The 25,726-nt window shown below is 48.3% G+C and overlaps 1 protein-coding gene across 3 annotated transcripts in view; it reads left to right on the top strand.

Annotated features, from left to right (window-relative positions):
* Positions 1-25,726, top strand: part of LOC116941278 (uncharacterized) — a 96,234-nt gene that overhangs the window by 47,260 nt on the left and 23,248 nt on the right. For 2 of the 3 annotated variants that reach the window (XM_032952154.2, XM_032952156.2), the window contains 7 exons: positions 3,297-3,422; positions 5,418-5,478; positions 7,647-7,822; positions 14,489-14,607; positions 18,426-18,585; positions 21,002-21,082; positions 25,355-25,447. In XM_032952154.2, coding sequence (XP_032808045.2) covers positions 3,297-3,422; positions 5,418-5,478; positions 7,647-7,822; positions 14,489-14,607; positions 18,426-18,585; positions 21,002-21,082; positions 25,355-25,447 — 816 coding nt within the window. The remainder of the gene's footprint in view (positions 1-3,296; positions 3,423-5,417; positions 5,479-7,646; positions 7,823-14,488; positions 14,608-18,425; positions 18,586-21,001; positions 21,083-25,354; positions 25,448-25,726) is intronic. The other variant, XM_076066343.1, reaches the window with a different exon arrangement.

Below are 25,726 nucleotides of genomic sequence, written 5' to 3'. Positions count from 1 at the left end.
GGCTGGAACAGCACACGAGGGGTTGGGTGGCCAGCACCACGCCCGGCCGCCTTTGTCTCCCCAGTGGCGATGTTTGCACACTGCAACCAGGTACTCATTTGAGACTGAGTCTACCAAGGGGAGGCCTAAGACCGGTTCAGATAATTGTCACCGGTGTTGACCGTGAGTGGGAATCAAACCCAGGTGACCTGGTCCGGAGTGCTGCGTGCTAACCGCTACACCACCGCTCCCCACCAGTTTGAGCTAGGTCAATAGAGCTATGCATGCCCACTCACACTCCGGTAGTTATGATGAAATATCTCCTCGTATGAGTCTCATCCCTCTCTCAACCTCCACGTGTCGACCAGGGCGTTGGCGACATGCGTCACGTCGAGCTTTGAGAGAGAGAGAGAGGGAGTGAGTCCCAGGTCTTGGCCACCATCCCAGCTGCGCAATGGTCACTCAAATGCTTCCGTTTTCAATTGCACCGTTGAAGGTCACTCAAGATTTTAATTCATTTGGCAACGTGCTTTACCGCGCACGCGTACCCAACATTCAACCATCGAGTTCAACCCTGCTGTGCGATGATAAAATCATGATCTAATGATGACCGAAATTAAGAGGCACTCACCTCAAGCCAATGTGCAGCCAAACTGTTATTCAAAACGTAGGCCAAGGCGTCCTGTTGGCGGAAAGAGGCCTCCACGATGATTGGCAGGGTTCGAAGCGACTGGAGGAAAATATTTAAGGGGGAAAAAAGCGGGGAAACGGAGCGGTGACGGTTGGGAACCGTTGCCAGTGAAGGGACGGGGATTGGTTGCGGGGAAGAAAAAAAAACAGCGAGGGAAGATTCGAGAAAGGGGGCTCGTGAAGGATAAACGTGGGGAAGAAGCAGGAGGGGAGGAGATGAGCTCCGAGTAGACAGTGCTCGCTGTTATGTCTCCATCATGAGTACAGGCTATAAGCAAAACGTATATTTTTGTATGAACACCCTGTATAATAGTCTTACTGTTCGATGTGGAAGGTTTATTCATTTTCTTCATTCAAACACGTTACTGTTTCGACATTTGTATTGAATTACCTCATTTACTGTAAATGAGATGGTTTTTGTTCATTATTGGGCCTATGTTGCTGCCAAAGTGTGATTTTTAATAAATGGGACTGTTAAATATACTTTTAAAGGAGGAAATCATGTATTATCTAAATTGATTGTGCAACATATTTCATATAATAGTGCCGTTAGCATTTATATGGGGGAAAAATCATCTCATGCATTGGGCTTAATTGGTGGTGCGGTGATATTCTCGATAATCGATATTTATTGCACATGTCAGAAGCACAATTAACGCAATTTTTTTTTATCTGCTTTACGATTTTTTTACTGTCAAATTAGCGATCGGTGCTCGGGGCTGCTTTTTGTTGTACACAAGGGTAATTGTAAATGTTAAACTTGCTCACGCTGGGAGGAATGGTGGTGCAGTGGTTTGAGCACTGCGCCTGCAAATCCGACCGCCCCGCTCCCATTCCCGCTCGCGGCTAAACACCAGCGGCGGGTGATATCCGACCCCGTTCTGGGTGTCTGCCCCTTCGTCAACCCACACTAACCGGCGTGGCTGAAGTATGGTCAAACAATGCTCCCTGGACAGAAGCTGCCTTCACTCTGCTGTCCGCGATATGAAACTGCCTCCTCGGACACATTGTTGGCGAGATCACCGATTCCGGTCTTCGGGCCTTCAAATGCTGAGCACCTGGACATCTGCTGACTTCACCACGCGCCGTGTAGGACTGAGTCTTTGAGCTGCAGTCAACCAATGATCATGCCGATTAGATGTACTCATATCTGATACGGCTATTGTTCACAATTGCACCCAGTGCAATCAAATAGCTGTAATATTAATAAGAAAAATCCTCTACGACTGACACGGGAGACCATCCAGCAGTGGGTTGACAAAGCGGGTTGTAAATGACTATATTTGTATATACCACCGTATGCATATATGTTGAACTTGTTTCGCACCGTACGTAGCCAACCGTGCTAATCGGAAGTGTGGGGAAAGGACAATTAAACTAAGCTGCAGGGTTTTTTTGCAGTTGCCATTAGAATTGGACAGCAAGTGGCAGTGGAGCAATGGAGTGTTGAATCGGAGCTCCGAGCATCACCCCTTCGTGTGCATTCGGATTCCTCCGGGCAGCAGCTCAGTTTCCTCTCGGATGCCAAACGCTCGTTTGAGGAACTGGTCAAACGCTCCAACGTACTGCCCTACTTACAAATGCTTTTCCGGTGAAATAGAAAAAATGTTTTTTTTTTCATTGTTATTTAAACCTTCGCAGCATCTGAGCAGGCATTCCACATCGCTCGCAAAGCAAATGGCGCGCGGAAAGAAGTTAATAGTCCTGAGGAAGCTGCCCTAAAATTAATGCCCGTTGAAATCGTGCTGAACAAGCCAAAAGCGCAGCACGGCACAACCGTCAAAACCGACGCAGTAGTAACAATTGAATGTACCCTGTACATTCGTAATCAGAATCGTTATTGTAGACTGGAGGAATCCAATGAGCTATGAAGCTCTTTGTCACAGATGCCCAGTATGGGCGGGTCAGCATTGAACGCCATCCATCCACCCACCCACCCACCAAAAAAACACCCCACGCAATTTTCCATAACAGAACCAATAGGCGCGTGAGTCCGGACTTATTGCCATCACCCAACGCACATGGTGCTGCAGGCGAGAGGGGCAGAGCTTCACTGTTCATGCTAATGTGTCGATGTCGAACTTCTTTGGCATCGTGCTTAGCAAACCTTGCTCATCGGAGGTGCTGCTGCGTGCGCCCGGGTGTGCGTGCTTGTTGTCTTGCCAGGGCTCTGAATTTCTCATGGAGTGTTTTCGGTCCCCGGTAGACTCTCGGGAGTCACGAGGTGGCACGTGGCTAAGAGTAGCCACAGCCATAGCGAGACGTGTACTGGATGTGGCGTCTGGGGATGCAGAACGATTCTTCATTGTGCGGCTCGTTTGTAGACTCGAGTAGGTGGCACATGTCTCGTAGCCGCGGTCATAGCTAGAGGCTTCATTTCAGTCCGGAGCTGTCCCGGGGCTAAGCTCAGGAAAATATTTCTCTGCACCATCGTCCCTGCGGGTCGTAGGGTGGTGGGGGGAAGGGGAGTGGGGGGGGGGTGGTGTTGCCGTGGCCCCAGAAAAAATATTCCATAATAAATTATGCCCTGGATGTGGTGGTTGTGTTGTGGTAAGGGAAATATTTTCTGGGTCACCAACCCCCGGACAAACCGCCACGAATGAGACCCTGGCGCGTGCGGCGTGCAGGGCGCGCGCAAGCGCGGCGCGTTTCGCGGCGCGGCGGCGGAACTGAGCCTGGAGCGTGGCCTCCTGAGGCGGCACCGCGAGAGCCTGGAGCAGGAGCTGAGCCTCCTGGAGGATTGCGCGGAGCAGGTGACGATCTACGCTCCCTTCACCCACCGCGACCGCCGCCGCCAGTGGTTTAGCCGTGGGCTGGCGTGCATCACGGTGCTGGGAATGAAATGATGGGGCCACCACATGTCCACGGTGGCGAGATGTGAACTACCTCGCCCGGTATACAGGAAGTCGTGGGTTCGATCCCAACCCTGACGCCTGTATATTTGGATTTTGCACGTTCTCCCCGCGCTCGCGTGGATTTTTCTCCGAGTCCTCCGGTTTTTCGCTCCACATTTAGAAACGTGCGTTTAGAGTGTTTGGCTGCTGTACATTTCCACGTGATGAGCCACTTGGTTGGGCTATCATTTGTGGCGAGGTCGCTTCTGAAAAAGAGCTATATAGCTCAGTGGGCCTTACCTTGTCAAATACAAAATTTCGTTTATATTTAAAAAAAATTCCCCTCCCGTCTATTTGTAGCCCAGCTGCTTCCTTGGCCCCTGTGGCCCGTAGGCCTCGGTGCAGTTGCACCGGCCTGCACACTCGAAAACTAGGCCACTGCGTGCCGCTATCCGGATGTTGGGATGAGGTTAGTTCAGCTGCGCTCTTGAATGAATAAAAAAAGCCTTGTAAGCTACACCTGGACTCGTTTTGGTAGGACTGTACGCGAATGGTTGTAGCAGTTTCACAATGTCCTTTATTTACCTGGGAAAGCCGAACTGAGATGTAAAATTCTTTCAGGACAGTCCTGCCTGAGGATGCTCGGCCAATTCCGTCTTGAGAATGTTTGGCTTGTGCAAAGCAACTGGATCAACCGGAGAAATCCTACATCAGGGTAGGGGTCTGGGGCATAACGCTCAAACTCGTACAGAGCTTCAAAAATCCACTGCGGTACTGCCAAGTCCAAGTTTAGACCACCTGGCGCTTCCCCAAGCATTCTCCTGCACATGTAAATCCATAACCAAGCTCACACCTGCTTGGCTCACACGATCGGGCGCATTCAGGGTGATTTATTTACTAGCGAAAAAAGTCAATGGAAGGTCAAAGATGGTTTGCTGCTCGGGTGCGCGTTGGCGGTCCCCGTCTCCCACTATTACAGCCCCTAAGCCAGCGGTGGAAACACCACATTCCTGTGGCAGGGGTGATCCACTCTTTAGGGCAACCACTTGCTGACTTCTCACATTGTGGTACTCGTTTTATCGACCCTGGAGTGACGATGAAGGTCTGAATGGACCAACTCCCCCCCCCCCTCCAATGGGGATTTGAACAAACGCAACACATATCTCAATAACACTGCCATGAAAAAATACAAAGTACATGATCAGCGATCATAGGTGTAATTGAGATGTAGTCCCACTGTTAAAGTAGAGTGTAGCCTTTAATCTCAATGCAACAAATGCCCTTTAACACGAAGGTTCAAGCTTTAAAATATAATTCACATTACACATACTAACCGCATAGCGCCACCACTGTTAATAGTTATAGTAATCACTTTTTTTACAGGATATTTAATGTGAATTGTAAGAGAGGTTGATTTTGGAAAAGTGAGTTCACCGTAGAATGTGTTTCCTGCTTTTCGTAGCCCTTAGCCGTTGATTTATCTTATTTATAAAACGTCGTTTTCTCTCTTAGAGATGTAAAAAATGTCTACTGAATCCTTACGCCTCTAATGGGACCCTCAAGAATCTTTTAATATCACAAGGACAGATCTTTCTCTCTGCCGTTACTGCTCTTTGTTCGATCACACGTTCCATTTGCGTAATTTGAATATTCTCACTTAATGAAAAGGATCACACTTTCAAATGTTTATTTTAAAATGGCCCTCTGAAGATGTGACAAAAGTCCAAAGTGGCATACTCAGTCACTTTTTTGGCGTGCGCTAAAAATCATTTTCGGCAAACACGCCTCGCGAATTAGCGGCTATAACAACCTTTCCGTGTGCAATGGATTTTAATTTCACCGCAACAAATTAAGCACTGCCTCATCCCAAATTCGAGTGTCGCAGAATTGACAGCTTTTTAAATAACTTTTCAGGAACGACAGAAACACATTATGAAGCTGAGGGCAACTGACAGCGTTGGAAATTTAAACCCAGGTAAGTTGCCCGGCTTATTTTTTTTTAATTGTTACTCATTACTTTTAATAAGATTTATTTGGGGGGGGGGGGGTTGATCTTTGAAAATGAGAATAATTGCAATTAAAAAGAAAATGAATAATTAAAGCGCTGTACCGTGATGCATTACCGTGATTGGTGCCGGCGTTATTGTCACAAGCGTGTGCGATGGAGCTAGTTTTTGTGACATTCAGCTGTCAGCATTTGACGAACAATTCTCTCAGCGCAATCTTTTGTAGTACAAAAAAAGACCACATAACAGAAAATATAAATCTCAAATACGGCATTAAGAAAATTAATTTTAACATCAACTTAAATCGTAATGCCTACTCAGAACATTCGCTTAACGTGCTTTAGCTGCTTCATGGGATGAGATGTTAAATCTAAGCCCTCTCAACCATATGGACCTTGGAGATTCTGCAGGGCTCTTTGATAAAGGCCTGGAGCATTGACCCCTGCTTCCTGGATAAATTCCCACTGAATAAAATCTCAAAAACCCAGGGCAGAACTCCCTCCTGACTGCTCGCTCGGATTATTAAAGTTAAAAATGTCCCCACGCTCTTGAGAATTTAGTCGATGGCCCATCCTTTTAACAAGTGTAACCAGACATGCGTAGTCATTATATATTTGTAGGTGAAAGCCAAATGCGTCGTGTAGTTACGAATTCATAAGATAAAATATATAATAGGTGTGGTTAAAGCACATTTTCGAAAACATGTTATTATTTTAATTTAAATGTCACTATACTTGATGTATAGACAAATAAACCAGTAATCTGTGAATTCCACCCCCTAATCGTAAACAGTTCCGGAATCGGAGTCTGCTAGGATGACATAAGTGCGCAACACTGCCGCACGCCAGCAACATGAGACGGTGTTTGTTCAACAAAGGATCATTTCCAGATGTCACGTTTAGTGTGATAATAAGCACGGTGGGTGACGCACGTAACCTGAATGACATTAAACTAAAACTAAGCTTAAACTTTTTATTTTTCCAGGTAACGACCACTGAGCTATGCATAGCTCTTTTTCAGAAAACGACCTTGCCACAAATGATAGCTCAATGAATTATCTTGTCACGTAGAAATGTATAGCATCCAAATACTCCAAATGCATGTTGATTCTAAATGTGAAGAGAAAAACCGGAGGACCCGGAGAAAAACCCATGCGACCAGGGGAAGAATATGCAAACTCCAAATATACAGCACGGTCAGGATTGAACCCTCGACCCCCTGCATACCAGGCGAGGTAGTTAACATTTCGCTGCCGTGACACCCATTATGGTTGCCTCGCTGTCAGGGCTTTATGCACAAAAACAAAACAAACATGATACGCTGGGATGAGTTCAAGTGAAATTCTTAAATTTTAGTCCTTTATTTTCAGCAAGAAAACCGTATTGAGCCTGGAGACACATTTTCACATTTGTTTCCAGAACAAACGTGCCCTGTTTTGTTCGCTCAAAGAAAAAAAAAAGTCGTGCCCAAAGATAATCAGGGATAACGCTCCAAAATCTGAACAGAAAGGTCGATGGGCCGGCTTGCTGTCCTGCGCCTGGTTACGTTTGCTCGATTCACCAACCCAGCCTCGGAAGCGCTCGATTATTGGTGTGCAGAGCGAAGCGCGGCTTGTGGAAATTAGAGAAATGTTTTAAAATCCCAGCGCAAGCGCCACTGACTAGATGCCTCCCACCCCCCCATCACGGCTCCCATCAAGCGAAGCTCACGATAAGATCTCCGGTGACATCTAGTGGCTACGGCGTAGGATTTCGCGGTTGCGCTGCTGCGTTAACTCTCCGACGTGTTCCAGGCTCGCGCCGCGTGCTGTTCAGCACGATGTCGCGACGTTTCGCTCCGGGAGCTTCTTGAGTTCTGAATTATTCAACCGTATTGTTCGGTTCCTGAAGAAGCTCCCGGCACGCACAGCGAAACTTCAGACATCGTGCCCAACCCCACGGTACGGCCCCGAAAACAATAACAAAAACAATGCAGAGGATCCATCAGAATCTTTATTTATACTGGAGGAATCCGATGAGCTACGAATCTCTTCTTCACATACGTCCAGTGTGGGCGGGTCAGCAAGTCACGTCCTGCGGCTCCTAGCCCGACGATGTCAGCCGTGCTCGCTCGCCCGGCGTGCCCGTGATGACCTTAGGCGCTGGCGCGGCGGAGACCGAGTCGGGAAGCCCCGTGGAGCTGTTTGCCGACCTGCTGTGCGCCGAGGAGCGGCCGCTGAGTCGATACGCCGGCACTGTGCTCGTGTCGCCGGATGGAGGGCTCACCTTCCGCGAGCTGCCCCAGGCGACGCACTGCCGCTCCTGTGCTCAACGGGTACGCGCGCGCTCCGTGATCACGCCTGGGTTATGAGAGTCGCGCGTCCATCCGTCCGTTTGTTAATCAGTACGTTCAGTATGTGGGTCGATCGGTCAGTCCATCAGTGTGTCTGTCCATCAACTCTGTGTGTCAGTTCGTCAGTCTGACCCTCCATCCATCAGTCCCTCAGTGTCTGTCCCTGATTCTGTCCATCAGTCAGTGGACTCTGTCCATCTGTACGTTTGTTCGTCCATCAGCACATTGTGTATATACGATTGTAAGTATCTCCTTTCGTCCCTTTGTGATGTGTGAGCGGAGGGAGGTGACTGGGTGTGAGGAGGTGCTACTCATTCACAGTGGGTTCATGACCACTGGGGAGCAGTGGCATAGTAGTTAGGTCACTGCATTCTGACAGTGTGCGACCTGAGCTTTATTTCACGTTGTGGATTGCATCAGTGGCGAGTGATGTCTGAGCTGATTTTTGGGCCCTCCTTTCACCAACCTGTACTGGTCAGCATAGTCTGGTTGTTTATATTATTTATAATATTAATATTATTTATAATATTTATATTATCTATATTATTAATAATATTTATATTATTTACATTATTTATAATATTTAATATTATGTATAATATTTATAATATAATATTTATATTGAATGGCTGCTATAAGCCACTTCGTTGAGCTATCATTTGTGGCAAGGTCGCTTCTGAAGAAAGAAGTTTATAGCTCAGTAAGCTTTACCTGGTAAAATAAAAAAAAAACTATTTATATATAAAAAAACTTACATTTTTTGTATGATTTGTTTACCTTTCCTATACTTTGCACTCCTATCGTGTTTTGTATTGTTTGTTGTTGTAACTTTCTGACCTGCCCCTACTAGACATCCATGAAAAAAACAGCTTTATAGCTCATCGGATGCCTGCAGTATGAATAAATAAATATTCTCATTCTGATTCTATATGGCGAACCAACCCCCATGTCCGACGCGACGTGCAGAGGCCTTCATCCATCTGTGGATTAAAGAAGGAGAGATGCCAGCTCCAGGTCAATTGGTGATGCGCGCATCATGGGATTCGTGTCATGGAATGTGCACCTTGAGCTGGAAGAACTTGGGGAGTAAAAATCCCAGGGCTTTGCAGCTGGATCGAGTGATGGTCACCCAACCCTCTTTTCCAGGTGCCCGGCAAGAAGTAATTGCTGACGCTTACAGTCTTTGTCGGCGGTGAAACAGGGGTTAGTGTGCTGTGTGATGCACCCAGCCACCTGAGTTCGATACAAAGCCATGGGATATATATATATGGCAGCCACGAGTGATAAGTGAACCAGTCCTGGGCACAACTTTTCACCAACCCACTTTGACCGGCATGGTGAAGTATGGTCAAACGACCTCCATCGTTGACAAGGAATGTGGTGGGGGGCTGCAGTGATACATCAGCACAGCAGATAATGATAAGATGTGACTATTAAGCTGCCGCAGTGAGAAGTGACACAGCTGCAAAGCGTAGATTCTCATTTGCGTGTGCTGTAAACATTTCGACTACACGCGTGTGTGTTCTGAAATGGACAATCCATTAATTGCCGATCCTGATGATTGTGCACACAGCATGATCATCGGTATATGAACGAAAGTGCTTGAGAGCGCTTGACAGCAAAGCACGGGATCACTGACGCATCTCCATAATTAGTGTCCGTGTCCATTCACGTTTTTACCGTAACACCACGATATGTTGGATGTGTTTCCCGTATCGTTTTATTTTCCATTACATGTCTGGCATGCTGTCCATTGGAACTGCCACTCATGTCCACTGTTTATTCCACTCACACGATACACTCGTGTATGCATGCATATTCCCTGCATTTCGGCTGTAGTGCAAATCGGCAAACAAGCGCTCGTTAACAACGCACGGTTCTTGTTGTTGTAGTCGTTTTTTTATCACGTCATACAAATATCGGAGTAGACGTTAACTTGAGTCGGCAGGAAAGCGTAAAGCCTACAGATTTAATATAAAAAAAAAAACTGTTCGCACGTGAGCACCCGTTGCTCTGCGCAGTCAGGTCGCCCAGCGCTACTGCAAGCCGGCTCGCACATTGGAAGGTTGCGAGTTCAAATCCAGATCTGGGTTTTAATCAGCCCATCATCCCTCTGGGGTCGATAAATTAAGTACCACTTTGTGGCGAGGTCAACAGTCGGTTGCCCCACGGATATACTTGCCCCCGCCATATGAATGAGGAATTTCCCCTACTGGTTCATGTGGTGATGCACCATTAGTTTTAATTTTCCCGTGTAACCGCAGTGTTGATTTGCTCACACTCGACCTGCAATAGAGTGAATGAACACGTCAAGTGGCTGAACGCTGAAAACAAACAAATATTTTAAATCTGTTTTGTTTATTATTTTCGCTATGAGCAATATAATTTTCTACCTCGCTCACGGATTAGCCACAAAATCGGTCGGATTAAACCTGGGACGTTATTTCATGACAAAGAAAGCCACACGTTTACATTCCTCTTCCCTTACGAAAGGCAGTGGTTTGTTGGGATTAAATCTCTCGTCGTAACGTCGACTGCTGAGCTTGGAAAGCGGTAAATCGGAGAGCTTGGGCGAGCGTTATTACCGCCACGTTGAACTGAAAATGAAGGTTTCACATTTAAACAAAATGTGTGAAACCAGATGAAGCCGCTGTACATTCGTCGACAATGTTTATTTAATTCCCATTTGATAATTGTGTGAAACGACTTATAAAAACTGTCATTTCTGCAATCCTTGGTAAAGTAATTCCGTGTTTCGATCGGAGCCGTTTGGAGATCTGTAGTAAATGTACTAATTCTATCGAATGTGGTTCTGTCGTAAATCCGCCACATTTTAATGGACAAATTAACCCATAATTACGGTGCCGTATTTGTCAGTGTGCTCGTAATTCCTCCTGTTTACAAAATTGCTATTTATTTCCTTGTGTGATTGACAGCTTGAATTGATTACCTTTTATTGTAAGCGTTGCTACTCAAAAGCTCCACTAATTTGTGAAATAATTATATAAATAGAGTCATTATAGCTAATAGTCAATTAATATTCCCCTTAATTAATGTTCACTGTGAAACGACATTACATGGCTTCAAAACAGATGTTGCCTGTTTGCTTAAACAGAACAAGTAAAATGCATTTTTTTTCACTTTGAGTAATAAACATTTCAGTAATGTCATTAACATTTCGTGAAATATCAAAATAAACTACAGCATGAATTATGGGGGGGGGGGGGGGGAACAGGCCAATTCTCAACATGGAAACAGTGGCACAGACCCAGTCATGCCCACAACCAGGCAACTCGCAAACACAACATCATGATGAGGCAGCACGTGTTTGGTAGTAGTGAGTGTACTAATTGTAATTTCAGTAGCTTTACAGTTACCGAATTTTCATTAATCCACAACCATCACCAACATTAAGAGCAAAATGTTAAAAAGCACGATCGACACAAAACCTGGGGGGGGTCTAAAACGAATCAATTCCGTTGTTGTATCGCACTGTTATGCATCCCTCAATGACTGTATTATCTAACGTCACCAACGAGGACTCACCAGCGTCGTGAAATACGGTCACATTGCGACCTGGACGACTTGGGGAGGCCCTCATCCAGCATTGCACTGACAAAGGGCTCCACATAATGCCCATGGGAAACACAATAAATGCCAAGAGCGCTGCCTTTCCAGGTGAGTGAGCAGTCAGGCCAGCGGTTCCTAACCCACAGGTCACCTTTTCCAGAGGTGGCGAGAGGGTTGGCTCGGGCTGTGGAATGAATACCGCGAGGGAGGAGCAATTTCGGATGTGAGTGTGGAACGTGGGCACCACGTTTCGGCGACAGATCACCGCGCACGCGCAACAAGCCCAGCGACTCCTTCCCACCGCGGCGTTGACTTCTAGGCGTCGACACGTGATGTCTCTGTACTGTGACCTTCGCAAACGTCACCGCAGTGTCCACATGCTCCCGTGGTTATTAAGTAATCGCGATAAGAATATCGGTTTGCTTATGGATAGGCGCGCTTTGTACTCGAGTGGTTCGTGCGTTAAGCCGATAATAATAATAATGATAATCTCTGCTCCGACCCGATTGCGACTGCGGCGCGCAACGAACCACGTCGGGACGCTTCGCGCACTCGTGTCCACGGGCACGAGTGGCGACATCTGCGAGAAAGAGCTCCTTAGCTCATCGGATTCCTCCAGTGTAAATAATGATAATGATTCTGACCCACATTCGCTGTCCTCGCAAACCAGCCGCGCTACTTGCTGCTCCGTTTATATCCATACGAAAGTCGTAGACCTCAGTTGTGGTGTTGTGGCCAGAGGACAAGTCGTCTCAATCTTGGGAGGGGTGGGGGGGGGGTGTGTGGGGGGCAGCCTTACCAAAACGTTTGAGAACCACTGACTTTGGGCCCATGGATCCTCAAGCAACGTGTGCTCACCCATTGCATTGTTGCTCATTGGCGCGAGCGATGATGAGCGGTTGTCCGCGCTTCTCACGCACGCACGTGAACGAGCCGAACCTGCCAACGGAGCCCCCCCCCCCCAGCTCCCCAGCGCTTGCCACAGCCAAGTGCTTTTTGATCTCCCGGTTTTGTCCGCTCTTTCGTGTCCCGCTCGCGCTGCCTTTGTCTCCCCACCGCTCGCGTTGATCCGCGTGCGGTCTCACTCCATTACACGCTTTGTGTGCCGCCGCTCCCCACCACTGGTGATCAGATTAGCGCCTTTGTCCGCGCGTTTTACCTCCCCCCTTTTATTACGGCGTTTTAATTCCTTTCCCATGCGCGCGCGTGCGCGCGTGTGCGCGCGCGCACGTGTGTGTGTGTCTGTGCGTGTGTGTGTGTGTCTGTGTGCGCGCGCGTGTGTGTGTGTCTGTGCGTGTGTGTGTGTGTCTGTGCGTGTGTGTGTGTGTCTGTGCGTGTGTGTGTGTCTGTGCGTAATCATTCGCCGCCGCTAATATGGTGTTGGGGGGTATTAAGCGCCGCTTCTGGGTGCGAGTGTTTTTACGAAATTTGTTGAATTCTTTAGATTCCAGCATTGATGTGGCACTCATTACACACAAAGCGCTCGCCACAAATGAACGTCAATACCTTGCCGATCACGTCAAGGGGCATAACCCATCACGCAAACCTCCGGTCATCGTCGCAGCAGCAGTAGCGGCGGCTTTTGGCTAACCTTCGAACAATGATGGTCAATACTTCGCGCGCTTTCAGATGCGCCTGTGCGGTCGTCTGGGAAGCCATTGGAGCTATGCACTTTTAGATTCTTTGTAAATGCTTTTTGTGTTGAGTTTTTTTGTCCTTCCCCCGCACACCTCCGATTAGCACGGTTGGCTACGTATGGTGGGAAAGAAGTTCAACATACGTACGTGAGGTTGTCTTTTGAGTGGCAGGATAGCGTATGGTTGATGATACAGGGATGAGGTGAAATTTTCACGTCAGGGTTGTTCGTGCCAACGGTAATGTAAGTATTGGCGAAGTACCTGTATTTGCATTTGGGCTGATTATTAAACATTTGAGTCTTTGTTCGTTTTCGCATGAATTGCAAAATAAGCATCACCAGCCCGCACTGACCATTGTGGTGAAGTATGGTGAAGCAACTCTCATGACCGACACGGTGTGGTGTGTTTACCGAGAGCTGTAGTTGATCATTGCAATTTTTTTGCCAAGTGCTGCCTAATAAATACACCAAACAGTGCACGGTTGTACACACGTATATTGTTTAATTAACAAAGTTTCACAGCTCATAAGTAGATATTATAATACATCTTGCCACAATACAATTGAACATAACACATTATCTAAATGCACCATAATCTCAACCTTCTGTGTGAGCCCCAATTAGGTACTGTAACACGTCTCTTAGGCAAAAGTCCTTTTTGAATAACGCCCATGTGAATAAATCTATATTTCTACCAATTTGTAGAGATTCCCCATAATAAAGGTTTGTCTGGGTTATATCGCGAGAATATGAATGTGTCGTTAATCCATCACCACCCGACGCAGCCAATTAGTAAGGGTTCAACAATATAGTAAGGGTCAACAATACCGTCGTGTTGGATAGTAAACCCACAACATTGACAATTTGAGTATGACGTTTCGCTGGTGATTACAACCAGCTTCATCAGGCGATTTGCCAGAATTGTGAAGAAGTCCTCCTGCTTCGGTCTGAAACAGAGTAAAGGTGATGTCATCGCTGTGAGCCTATCAGGTGCGGAGACCAGAGCGGGGGGGGGGGGGGTAAATATCGCCATATGAAATACAATGGATGATATTCTTGGTTCTTTCGGTAAAGTCACGTAGAAGGGAAACAATAAAATAATAAAAATATAAAACAATAAAATTTTCACAAAGGTTTATATATATTTTTTTATTATTTTATTGTTTCCCTTCTACGTCACTTTACCGAAAGAACCAAAAATATGAATCCCTGCAGTCACGAAAGCTTTAAATCACAATGGATGATGTTAATCTGAGAATATGCAGTACCTATTATCGGTTGGGTTAGTTGTACGATTCTTTTTTGAACGCCCAATCATATAACTGTCTGAACATCCCACATCGAAGCCTGCCTGCGTGCCGAATAAAAGAGGCTTGCGGCTCAAATGGAGGTTGTCCCTTGGAGCAAACAAAGGAATTGACGACTCCACGCTCTATCCACAGACGCTCTTCTGCCCGCACAAACTGATGCCCGACCACCGCGTCATCCAGCTGCCTGAAAACTGCCGCTGCATCATGATCGCTCGACCGTCCGCCCTCATCCCTGCGGCCCGTTCGTCCGCGTGAGTTGACGGGGTCCTACGGCGGAGATGATGGGCGGGGGCGTTGGGTGGGGTGTGGGGGGCAGGCGGCCCGGGGGGGGGGGCTGGGAGTCGTTTCTACACTCTCCCTGCTGATTACAAATCCTCGGAGATGATTATGACGGCGGCGGCGGCTGAAAAGGTCCCAGCGGAGTGAGGAGCGGCAGAGAGAACGGGCGCGGCGGGGTGGGTGGGTGGGGATGGAGGAGGAGGCGCATTGATTGCCCCGATGGGCCCCCCCCCAGACATCTGCTTTGCATCCTTTGTTGTCACAACAGTCGTTCTCGAGCAGACGACACGCCCCACCGCCCTTCTGGTTGACTGCTCGCTTTCGTCCCCTAGCCGGCCGATTTGTGCGTGCGTGAAGGGGGATTAATTAGGCCTTTCACCGGGCCCCCCGCTAATCCCACCCTTTAAAAACCCGCCCCCTCCCCCTTTGCAAAAGCAGCAGAGGGGGTGGAAACGGCACAGATAAAGAGCTCCTCGGTGTGTTGCATTATTGTTATCATCTCTGCCTCGGTGCCATGGTCGAAATCAGTTTTGGGCCAGCCTGCGCCGTCCGTGCCCCTTCGGCGTTGAGCATTTAGCGCTCGTATTAAAATTAAGTGGCGGTGTTTCGTAAGTCATCAACGGTAATTATGTTTTCATACGTGCGCTCGTCCGTGTGTGTGTTTTTTTTGTATGCACACGCACACGTATGGAACGTGTGGCGGCTACGCGTCGGTAATTGAGTGATGTGGAGACGTATGTGTGGCACGCACATAATGATCCCCTGTAGAGCCTTGACAGACTGTCGGGGCAAGTGCCGTTAGCGAGCACCTACGAAGGCCGGCACGGCACGCGAGGAAGTGGGTTGCCAGCACCACGCCCGGCCGCGCTTGTCTCCATCGTGTTGCGTCCCGCAGATGTGCGGTGGCGGAAGTTCAGGTCAATTTAAAAAAAAAATGCAGCGGGACATTTGGTGGAGATCATAAAGTAGGACGATGAATGTACAGAACATGCTTGCGAACAACAACACCAGAAATAATTGTTGTGTAGACAAGACATTGTGGCAAACCTGCAAACCAAATAACGTGGGTTTTTTAAAAAAAAAATTTTTTATTAATATTGTTCTGCCTTGCTTTCCTCCTCTGCCAAAAGTGGTGGTGGCGGTTAGCGGCAAATCGGTTGCTGATCCAACGGTAATATTTTATTGGGTGACGCAATGTTGGCAGTGGTGCACAAGCACAGCCAACGAAACCACTCGACACGTTCCGCGAAAATAACAACATCGCGTGTGTGGCCTTGAAAGGGAAATATATTTCGAGTATTTGGCTGCGATAAATGGCCACACGATAAGCCACTTCTTTGAGTTATCATTTGTGTGCAGGTCGCTACTGAAAAAGAGCTATGTAACTCAGTGGGCAAATAAAAAAAATAGTTTAGTTTATATAACAGGCAATGTTTAGGGCAATGGCTCTTCATGACAATGCAATGTGCCAGCAACATTTTGTTATTTTTCTTTGATTACAAATGAGTTTATTCAGGAATACTTTTTTTTATTATTGAATGGTTTATATGGCACTCAGTAGCTACTATTAGGTTTCTTGATATGCGAATTCAAGAACTGGTCATCAAAGAGCATATTTAAAATGTAATTCTCAATAGGCCCTCATGCTGTTGTTAAGTGCAATACCAAACCTAATTCACTCTCTCTGGGCTATTTATGTGCTACGAAGAAGGGCTATTGCCTGCAACATCACCTATTCTAGATTTGAAGTTTTCGTGAATTCCTGATGAAGGAAGCTTGTGTTGCCTCCGAAACATCGTGATTTGATTTTGTTCTTATTTATTTATTATCATTTTTTACCTACGTGACTTTACCTAAAGAACCAAAGAGTAAACATCACCTATTTTTTATTTTAAGATAGTGGTATGGATGATTGTGTTGATTCTTTTTTGTTTACAATACTTGTGTACCACTACCAATGCAGAATCACAAAAAAATGTGCGTATCAGACTGTGACATCGGCTTGCAGAGGCTTTCTTCTTGCAGTGCATTGAAAACGGATAACTCGAGGTGCCCCGGTAGCCCAAACGTAACTGACGCAACACCAAACACACGGATACACATCGAGGCGTATATATGCATATATATTAAGTACGATAATTCTGCCCCGAAATATTACGAAAAAAAATTCCGTTAAACACGTCCACGCAAACCGTCGCACAAAAATCTTGGCCAGAAGTTTTACACCCTCGTGGAAGCGTCCCACCAGGGCTACCTTTGTTTTCGTGTGACCGGCACTAAAGAGCGAATTTCCTGCATACAGTGCCCGTGCGTGCGGGAGTGTGCGTGCAGACGTGGGGAGCGGTGGTTTTGCGGTTTTCCACGCTGTGCTGTGAATATGGCAACCCGAGTTCGATTCCCGCTCACAGCCAACACCAATAACGATAATCTGAACCGGTCCTGGGCCTCCCGTGAGTCGAATCGGCCTCAAATGAGTACACCTGGTGCGACGTGTAAACAATTGTGCGAGTCATAAAGGCGGCCGGGCGTGGTGCTGGCCACCCATCCCCTCTTGTGCCGTGTGCCGGCCTTCATAGGCGCTACTCACAGCACTTGCCCCATCAGCCTGTTGAGGCTACATACGGGCGGGGGGATTTTTGTCTTTGTGCAGACGACTCCGCTGTAGGTGGCATGCGCTGTTCTCAGGGGCCGCTGTGCCGGGAGTCAAAACCGCCGCTTATTAAGCGGATAATTTCCCCGAGGCCCCCGCCAGCGGTACTTCCACCGCGACACGCACACACACACACGTGCGCGCCGAGGCACGTTCAGGTGCCGTGAGATATATAAATAATAAGAATATAATTATATTTTAATCCGGCCAGGTGGCTCGGCGGTACAGCGAGAGGCTCGCAATCGGAATGGTTGCGAGTTCAGCTCGTGGTCGTGGGGTTGGGTGGGCCGTTGATTGAGCCCATGCTCTCAATAAGTCGGTAGTCTCACCTCCGGTTAGCACGGTTGGCCACGTACGGCGCAAAATAAGCTCAACATACATATATAAATACACTGTTTGTTGTGCAACAGATAGACTCGCCACCCGCCACAGAAACGTGACATTTTCACCGATGGCTCAGGGCTGTAGACGTGACATGGCCCACTGTATTGATGCTCATTTGGGCGGCAGCGTGCTCTGGATTCTTCCACTTTTAGCACCTGTGCATGGGTCTCACCTATTTCCCTTCTGGTGTTTCGACAGTTACCACCCTCTGGCTCTCTGGCTTGGCCTCCTGCCGACGTAAAATACTCCACCCCACCCACCTTCTTCCTCCTCGGCAAACTCCTCTCCCCTCCCCAACGTGTCTCAAGCATTCCCGACACCTGCACGCGACATCACCATTAATCTGTCGAGGCACACGGCAACCACAAGTATTCCCGTGCCAGCGTTGTGCAAGAATTGACGCATCCTTTATTACGTTTTAGCGCGCGCCTGTGTCACATCCCGCAGATGTGCGGTGGTGGCAGTCAAGTAAATTAAAAAAAATAATGCAGTGGGACATTTGGTGGAGTATATAAAAAAAAATTCATGCAACGATCCTGTTAACATGCGTGTTCTTTGTTGTGTTAATATTATCGGCAAGTAGGACATGCAATGTCCAAAACATGCGTGCGAACAACAACACCAGAAATACTTGTAGACAAGACGTTGTGCAAACTTGCAAACCAAATAACGTGTTTTTTTTTATAAAAAAAAAACCCCTATATATATTTTTTTTTAATTAATATTGTTCTCCTTGCTTTCCTCCTCTGACAAAAGTGGTGGTGGCGGCAAGAGCGACGGGTCTCCCACCGGTGGGTCACTGCCAGGGCAAGGCGCAAGCCTTGCCGCCGCCGTAACTGCCGCTGATGTGGCAGCGCCCTCCGAAGATCGACCGCCGATATCTGGCCTCACGCACCGCCCCTTGGAAGATCACCAGGTAGCAAACACGTGATTGGTGAAATGAACCTTATGGCGGGACCCCAGGGTCCCATAAGCCCCCGGCTCTTTCTGCGTTGCGACGTCATTTGATGTCTGTCGAAGGCGAACGATGCTGCAATCTATTCCTCTCGATGGGCTCTACACGATGCGCTAATCAAAGTTTAAAAGTTTTGTTTATGACTACGGCATTCGTCCTCGCTGCGCTTGGACGACATGACAACAGAATGATCCGCGCCAGGTGGGTCGCGGCGTTTATGTGCGCGGTGGGACGGAGTCACCAAAAATAAAATTAAATCATTACGATTTTGACTTCCGTTTATTCGGGCCCCCGGGGTCCCGCCATAAGGTTCAAATGACGCTGGAACTGAAATTACGCGCTCATTTCGTGGCAAAAGATGCCTGGGACCAGGTCAGATGCCACCCGGCTGCGGTCTGAGTTAGTCGCACGGCACGGCGATCACAACCTGCACTCCTGCTCTCGTGGACCAAATGCTTCATTGAATTCTCGCCATCGTCACGCCGTTAGCTACGGCACACACCCACGCACGCGCACACAAATAATATATTCGCGGCGGCTCGCTCATGTTTTGGTATTTATCTCCGCACGCGCGCGCGAGCTCGCGTGAACATTTCATTAGTTTAGAGCGGCAATTAGATTTCATTAATAATATATTCACAACAACTAAAACGCGCATACTTTCAGTGTAATCTGGTCGGCTCATTACGACATACATTATCCCTTGAGCGTTGGCTGAAGGCGAGAGAGGAGAGGCGGGGGGGTGGTAGCGGAGGGGGGGGGGATGATGGGCGGGGGGCGGCGTGAGGGAGGGGGGTGGGTAGCGGAGCGGGACAATTGTCTGCAGCGTGGCAAGGGGTCTGTCCGCGGGGGACGGCATCGTTTTTCCACACAGTGTCCCTGGCCACTGACCCGTTGTAGCCACTTTGATCCGTTCGGAAAAGCGCGTCTGGGAGCCAGAATAACGCACCCCCACGGAGTCTTGACCTCTGCCTATCCCCCCGCCGCCCACTCTTCCCTCCACGCACTCTCATTTACCATCTCCTCCCCTGCGTCCTTCGGTCGCAACGGCTGCCCCTCCAGCCGCTCACTCCTCCTCACGTCCCCCCCCCTCCCCCTTCCACCCTACCCCATCTCCCCCGTTGTGCCAAAATCTGTGTAGTTAACCACCCGGGAAGGGTATGCTTAACCCCTGCTCTGATGCCCACTGGAGCGCAAGCACAGCGCCTGTTTTGGTTCTGCCAGTGTGGTGCCCGTTCCCAGGCCGTGCGGTGCCACGGGGCACGATTGCGCTCAGTGTCTGCGCTCATCGGAAATGCAAATCCGCACGTTTCACCCGCGCCGGCGTCCTGTAATAACGGTGTTATCATTATCCCTTCATTTATACGGGAGGGCGGGATTCATTGAGGGCAATCGCAGGATTCTTGTTTCTTTCTGGATGGCCTTGCTTGGGATGTTTGTCCAATGCAGCACTGTATCGTGTGAAGTTTCGTCCATGATAATTTTCATAATGTTATTATTGCTGGCAGCTTTGCACTTTGTGCCTCTGTTCAAGCAACCGTGATATATTTCGCACCTCCAGTCAGCCGGTTGGCTATGTAAGAAGTTCAATATACATGTATATATGTTTATAAATAAATGAAATCCGTTTTGTTTCTCGGGTTGTACCGCCGCGTGTTGTTTGGCATGATGTCCGACGGAGAGGAAGGTCGGACACCATGCCACATACCACGCGGTACGACCAGAAAACACACCGGAGAGATGCAGCAGCAGCAGCAGCACAACCGCAACAACCTCGGCCAGTGGTAGCCGAACACCGTTGTTCAGGATTTTATTTTTATTCCGCCCGCGAGGAAACTGGAGTGAGTGCCCTGGAGAAAAGCCATACGTACGAGGTGAAGGAGGCTCGTTTAGATTTTACATTGCTACCACGGCACTTTACTTCCCCAATACCGAACTGCAGAAGGCGTCCTTCCCGCTGCAACTTTGCTCGATCTTTTAAAACTCGACCTCAATCGGGTGAACTGGAGTCTGGGCACAGCTCACTTGAGAATGCGTGCAAGACTTAAATGTGTCCCGGTTGGCAATAGAAAAAACGTGCAACAAAATCAACGTATTGTCCTGTGGAGTATTATAATAATTCCCGTTGGTTTCCTCAACTGAACTTGCGCTTGGGGCCAAGGGTTGCCGGGACAAGGAACCAGTAGCGTAGCGTGGTTGGCCATGGGTCCTGTAGCCTGGCGCCTGGGCCTCTCCGACCCATGGGCCCTCAGTGCAGTTGCACCGCCTGCATACTCGTTATCTACCGCACAGGATATGGCGATGACGGTTTAGGTTTAGCCCTATTAGATTTCCCTTCGTGTTTTCATACGATTTTAACATTTCCTTTCCCACACAGGATGAATCGTTTGAGTGTATCTGGAAGGAATTTAAGAAAAGGCACCAAGAAATAAGCGACCTTCCAAGAAACATAACTTTGGTACGTACCGTGATCTGCCCTGTTTCCACCGTCATTCAAGCACGTCAGTTCCTCTTATGTATCCAGCGTGCACGTGTGTGTGTGTGTGTGCGTGCTGCGTGTGTGTGTGTTTGTGCGAGTAAGGAGAGCGGTAGTGCAGCGGTTCGTGCGCTGCACTACGAACCTGGCGTCCCGAGTTCGATTCCTGCTCATGGCCAACACCAGTGACGATTATCTGAGCCAGTCCTGGGCCTCCCCGAAGTTGACTCAGCCTCAAATGAGTACCTGGTGTGGTGTATAATTATCGTCACTGGGGAAACAAAGGCAGCCGTGCGTGGTGTTGGCCACCCCCTCGTGTGGCGTGCCGGCCTTCATAGGTGCTCGCGAACAGCGATTTCCCCAACAGTCTCTTCAAAGGCCACGCGGGGTGGGGGGGGGGGATTTTTGTTGTTTGTTTGTGTGAGCAATGCAAAGCAGGTAATTTCACCGTGGGGTAGCGCGCGACAGAATTAAGTGTTGCGTCGAACGAACCCCCGCGGTCAGACACCTGAACACGCGCAGACGGTCGGCCCAAACTCTCCCGTGAGACGCACGGCCATTTTTTATTTTTAGCGCCTCGCAGATAAAAAAAAATCAAGAAATTGCGCTCGCAAAGGGGGTCAGTTTGTGGGACCGTCTTTGTAATCATCGCAAGTGACGAAAATGCCTTCGTACTTTTCAATTGGCACATATTAGTTGCGCGTTGCAGTCATTACACGGTAATTTCCACGGAATCATTTATTACGGTTTGTTTCCAGCTGAGCTTGCTTCACACTTAAGACAAAAAAAGTCACCAGATTTTGTTTGTGGCATCGGCTTGTTTCTCGGTTCTTCCTAACAGATTGATGGTGTTATTTAACCTGCTGCGAATATTCTCGAGCACATGCGTTGACTTGCTGTTTATTATTATTATGCCAGTAAAAAAAACCCACACGCCTCCATGAAACCCTCTTGATTAACCCGCTTCCTGCATGTGCGAGTCTGCCAGTGACGTTTCGCTCTGTTGTGTTTATAAATACCGCCGTCACTTTGCGGCGTGACAGCTCATCTCCCACAGTCTTTGGGAAACCGCGGGGGGCCTTTCCATTAGAGGAAATTAACTTTATAGTTTTGTTTGCCGAAAACTCATTATAGACGTGCCTCCGAGACTCAATTAACGCTTAAAAATATTATTTGCACATTACTGGATTCGATGGAATTAAAGTCCAGAGGTGATCTGGAGTGGCTCGGTGGGCCGACAGGCTGCGATGCGGCTGTCGGACGAACATCATGAGCTGGAGTCTCGGCGCGAGTCGGCGAGCGAGCGCGTGACGCGTCGATTAATTATCGTGATTACTGCTGCTCGGGATGCATGCATCCAATCGCCGTTGTGCGTTAGAAACGATGATTTAATGCCAATGATGGCAGAGGGGGTAGTGGGTGGAGCAATGATTTGCGAGACTTCAGTTTGATTCCAGGCTTTCGCTAAGGAAGCGCATTTCTGGACCAGTCGCGTATCTGTAGCAGCAGAGGGCAAGATATACTGGATAGGATACATTCTGCTGTGGCGCTGGTGGATGAGAGGCACCATTGATTTGCCATTGGGGATGCTTCTATTTAGAGCTCATACAGTCTCCATCGCCCGTGTTTTGTTGCCCGTTTACTGCACAAAAGGGGGCACACACAAGGCAAATGTCGTTTTCAGAGAAGGGTGTCCACGTAATTGATCCAATTACAGGTGCAATGTGAAGGTCACCCGCTGCCTTCAAGTGTACCGAGCATCTAATTGCGTTTGGAGGGGATGGGAGGAGTAAAGCGCGCTTTAGAGGGCGCAGCAATCAGTGTCATCATGATCCTTGCTGCAGTGTCATAGGTCTCACCATCACCAAGCTCCGTTGTGATCTATCCACCATTGGATTAACGTCTCACCCCCCCTCCCACACCCGGCCATCACCATTTCTTAATCTGGCTCCTGCACACGAGTTAATTCCATCGCTCCGTCTCCGTGGAGTGACGACCCTTTCGGGCTTTGTTTACATATTACTACAACCATTTGTGCGTGCAGAGCAGTGGCTCACAAGTCAGTGGGGCAGTGCCTTAGCATCCCTTGTGCTACGACCCTGGGGAACGGAGTTCGATTCCCAGCCGTGGCTAACGTCAGTGGCACCCCCCCCCCAACAACCCGCACTCACCAGCATGGTGAAGTATGGTCAAAACATTCCGCATGACTGACGATGCTTGGATACCTTCATCCAGCAGGGCATTGAGAAAGAGCTGTCAGTGATGACGGTTTATTAAAAATGTCACACGACTGATTTGGCACACGCTGGAATGTGAATAAGCGATTACGATGTCGGCCACGGCGTTTTCGGTGACACGTAAGAAGTGGCAGAGCGCAATGCCGTGCTCAGGTGTGTTCGCTCTGTCTCTCGTTAGAGGCTCACTGAAGGCGCGAGGAACGAGCAGGGCTACGCCTGTAAATCTTTACTGCCATCCGGCCGAACTTCCTTCCGCACAATCAGCACTTCAGTTCAATTTGAGCAACAAGAAAAAGAACCGGGAAATCATGGGCCTAAAGTGCAGATCACTGTCGATCAACTGTGGTTGGATTATCTGGGCTGTGGATTAACACCGTTTGCAGACAGTGACTCATTTGGCCACATGACCACAAACGAATTGGCAAGTAAACCAATATAAGATTACACATTCTAAATCGTCACCTCCTTCCCCCGTCCTGCTTAGGTAAGGAAAAGTACATGATAAATCAATACACGTGGTATTCGCGCCATTCCTACAGCGCAAAGGTTTCCGTCACAAAGGTGCCATGGTTATGGTTTGTAAGCTGTGAAAGGGAGCTTCAAAGCTCATTGGATTTCTCCAGGATGAATACAGATTCTCATTTTGATTATAAGCTTTACTGAAGTGTTCTGTCTTGACTTGACTACTGCAGAACTGGTTGGGACTTGCAGACAAATTGCGAACGGTGACCAGCAGTGAGTTTCACGGAGAGGGCCCGGACACTACTAACGTGCGTGAGTGGGTGAGGGAGTCAGTGGGTGATCGAATGGGTGAGTAGAAATGGGAAGAGATGGCCGGCAAACTACTAACGTGTGCACGTGGGTGAGTGAGGCGGTAGATGAGGAGATGGGCTTGGACACTACGAATGTGATTTGATTGATTGGGTGAGTGAGTTGGTGACTAGGTAGACGAGAAGAGCCGGACACTACTAATGTGAGCAAGCGAGTGCGTGAGTAGGTGAGCGAGTGGATGAGTAGGTAGGTGAGGAGATGGGCCGGACACTACTAGACTGCGGGGGACCGTATCTTGATGTCTTGGTACAATCAAGTCGCCGTGTGCTGCCGGCCGGAGTCTATGAATAACCAAAATACTCGTGTTTATATCCTCAAGTAGATGTCTTGCTTTATCAATGTTTTTTTTTTATTATTCATCCGCTCCACCCCTCCCCTCCATCACCACAGATAATCCAATACGGCATATGAATAATGTGGGCGATTACACAAATTAAGACTTACACATGCGTGCAGGTAATATTCCCCTCAGGACAAAACATTTTAAGACTATACCTTGATGTTCACGAATATTTGGATGTTATTAATAATCATCTTTACCATGTGCATTTTGGTTTTCTTCCAAATGACTTGGAGGATGATTACATTTTAATTTTTGTAAAGGCATAATGGAGGTGGCAGGTGGGGTGGGGGGAGTGGTGGCACAGTGGTTAGCGCGCTGTTCTTCAAAACCAGTTACTTGCTTTCGAATTCCAGCCACGGCTAACATCAGTGGCGAACGAGTAATGTCTGAACCAGTCCTGGGCCCTCCCCTCCTTCACGAACCTATACTCACCAGCATGGTGAAGTATGGCCAAATAAACCCCCATGATTGACATGGCATGGGGGATATTTTCATCCACCGGTGGATTGACAAAGGGCTGTGATTTTTTTTTGTTAAATGCTTAAATACGAGCATTTTTATATATTTTGCTCGCATCCTGGCGTAAGGATAATGTGTTGACCTGATTCAGGGGTCGGCAACCAAACATAACAAGAAGAGACAATTTTTTTTCCGAATTCGGTAAACAATATTTCAGGAGCAGCAATGCACGTGAATGCGTAGACGGTGGGGGTCCTTAATAAACGACGTCACGAGGCCAGTCCTCAAAGAGCCGCACGTGACTCCGGAGCGGCGGGTTTTGCCGGACCCCTGCCTTGAGTCTATCGCCGTTGTTTTCTGAACGTTTTTTTTGTTTTCGCTCAGGAGCGCTGCTTGTTTCTGGTGGAGCAGTTTGTGGCCACTTTGCTGTGGAATGACGACGCGGGTCGTGCCGGCGCTCCCAGTCCGTCCGTCCTGGTGAGCCATCGGGTACTCCCAGCGTAACGTGCGCAACGGAGGCATTTTTTTTCCCGCACCTCCGATTAGCACGGTCGGCTACGTACGATGCGAAAGACGTTCAACATATAATGCGTACACGCAGCTATCCATCCCGACGCATTGACTCGACAGCAACCAGTTTTGTCGGAGCGGACTTTGTTCCACGAAAACTAATTCTGCTGGATAATATTACGTCTGCAAACCCAATAGGCTGGTGAAATAAATCGTATTTTTATTTATAGGGTGGAATTTTAGAAT

The sequence above is a fragment of the Petromyzon marinus genome, chromosome 11 (assembly GCF_048934315.1).
Source record: "Petromyzon marinus isolate PM22_M1 ecotype Great Lakes invasive population chromosome 11, UKy_Petmar_22M1.pri1.0, whole genome shotgun sequence".
Taxonomy (NCBI): domain Eukaryota; kingdom Metazoa; phylum Chordata; class Hyperoartia; order Petromyzontiformes; family Petromyzontidae; genus Petromyzon; species Petromyzon marinus.
The sequence above is the reverse complement of the archived record's forward strand: the minus strand, read 5'-3'. Positions and strand labels throughout refer to the sequence as shown.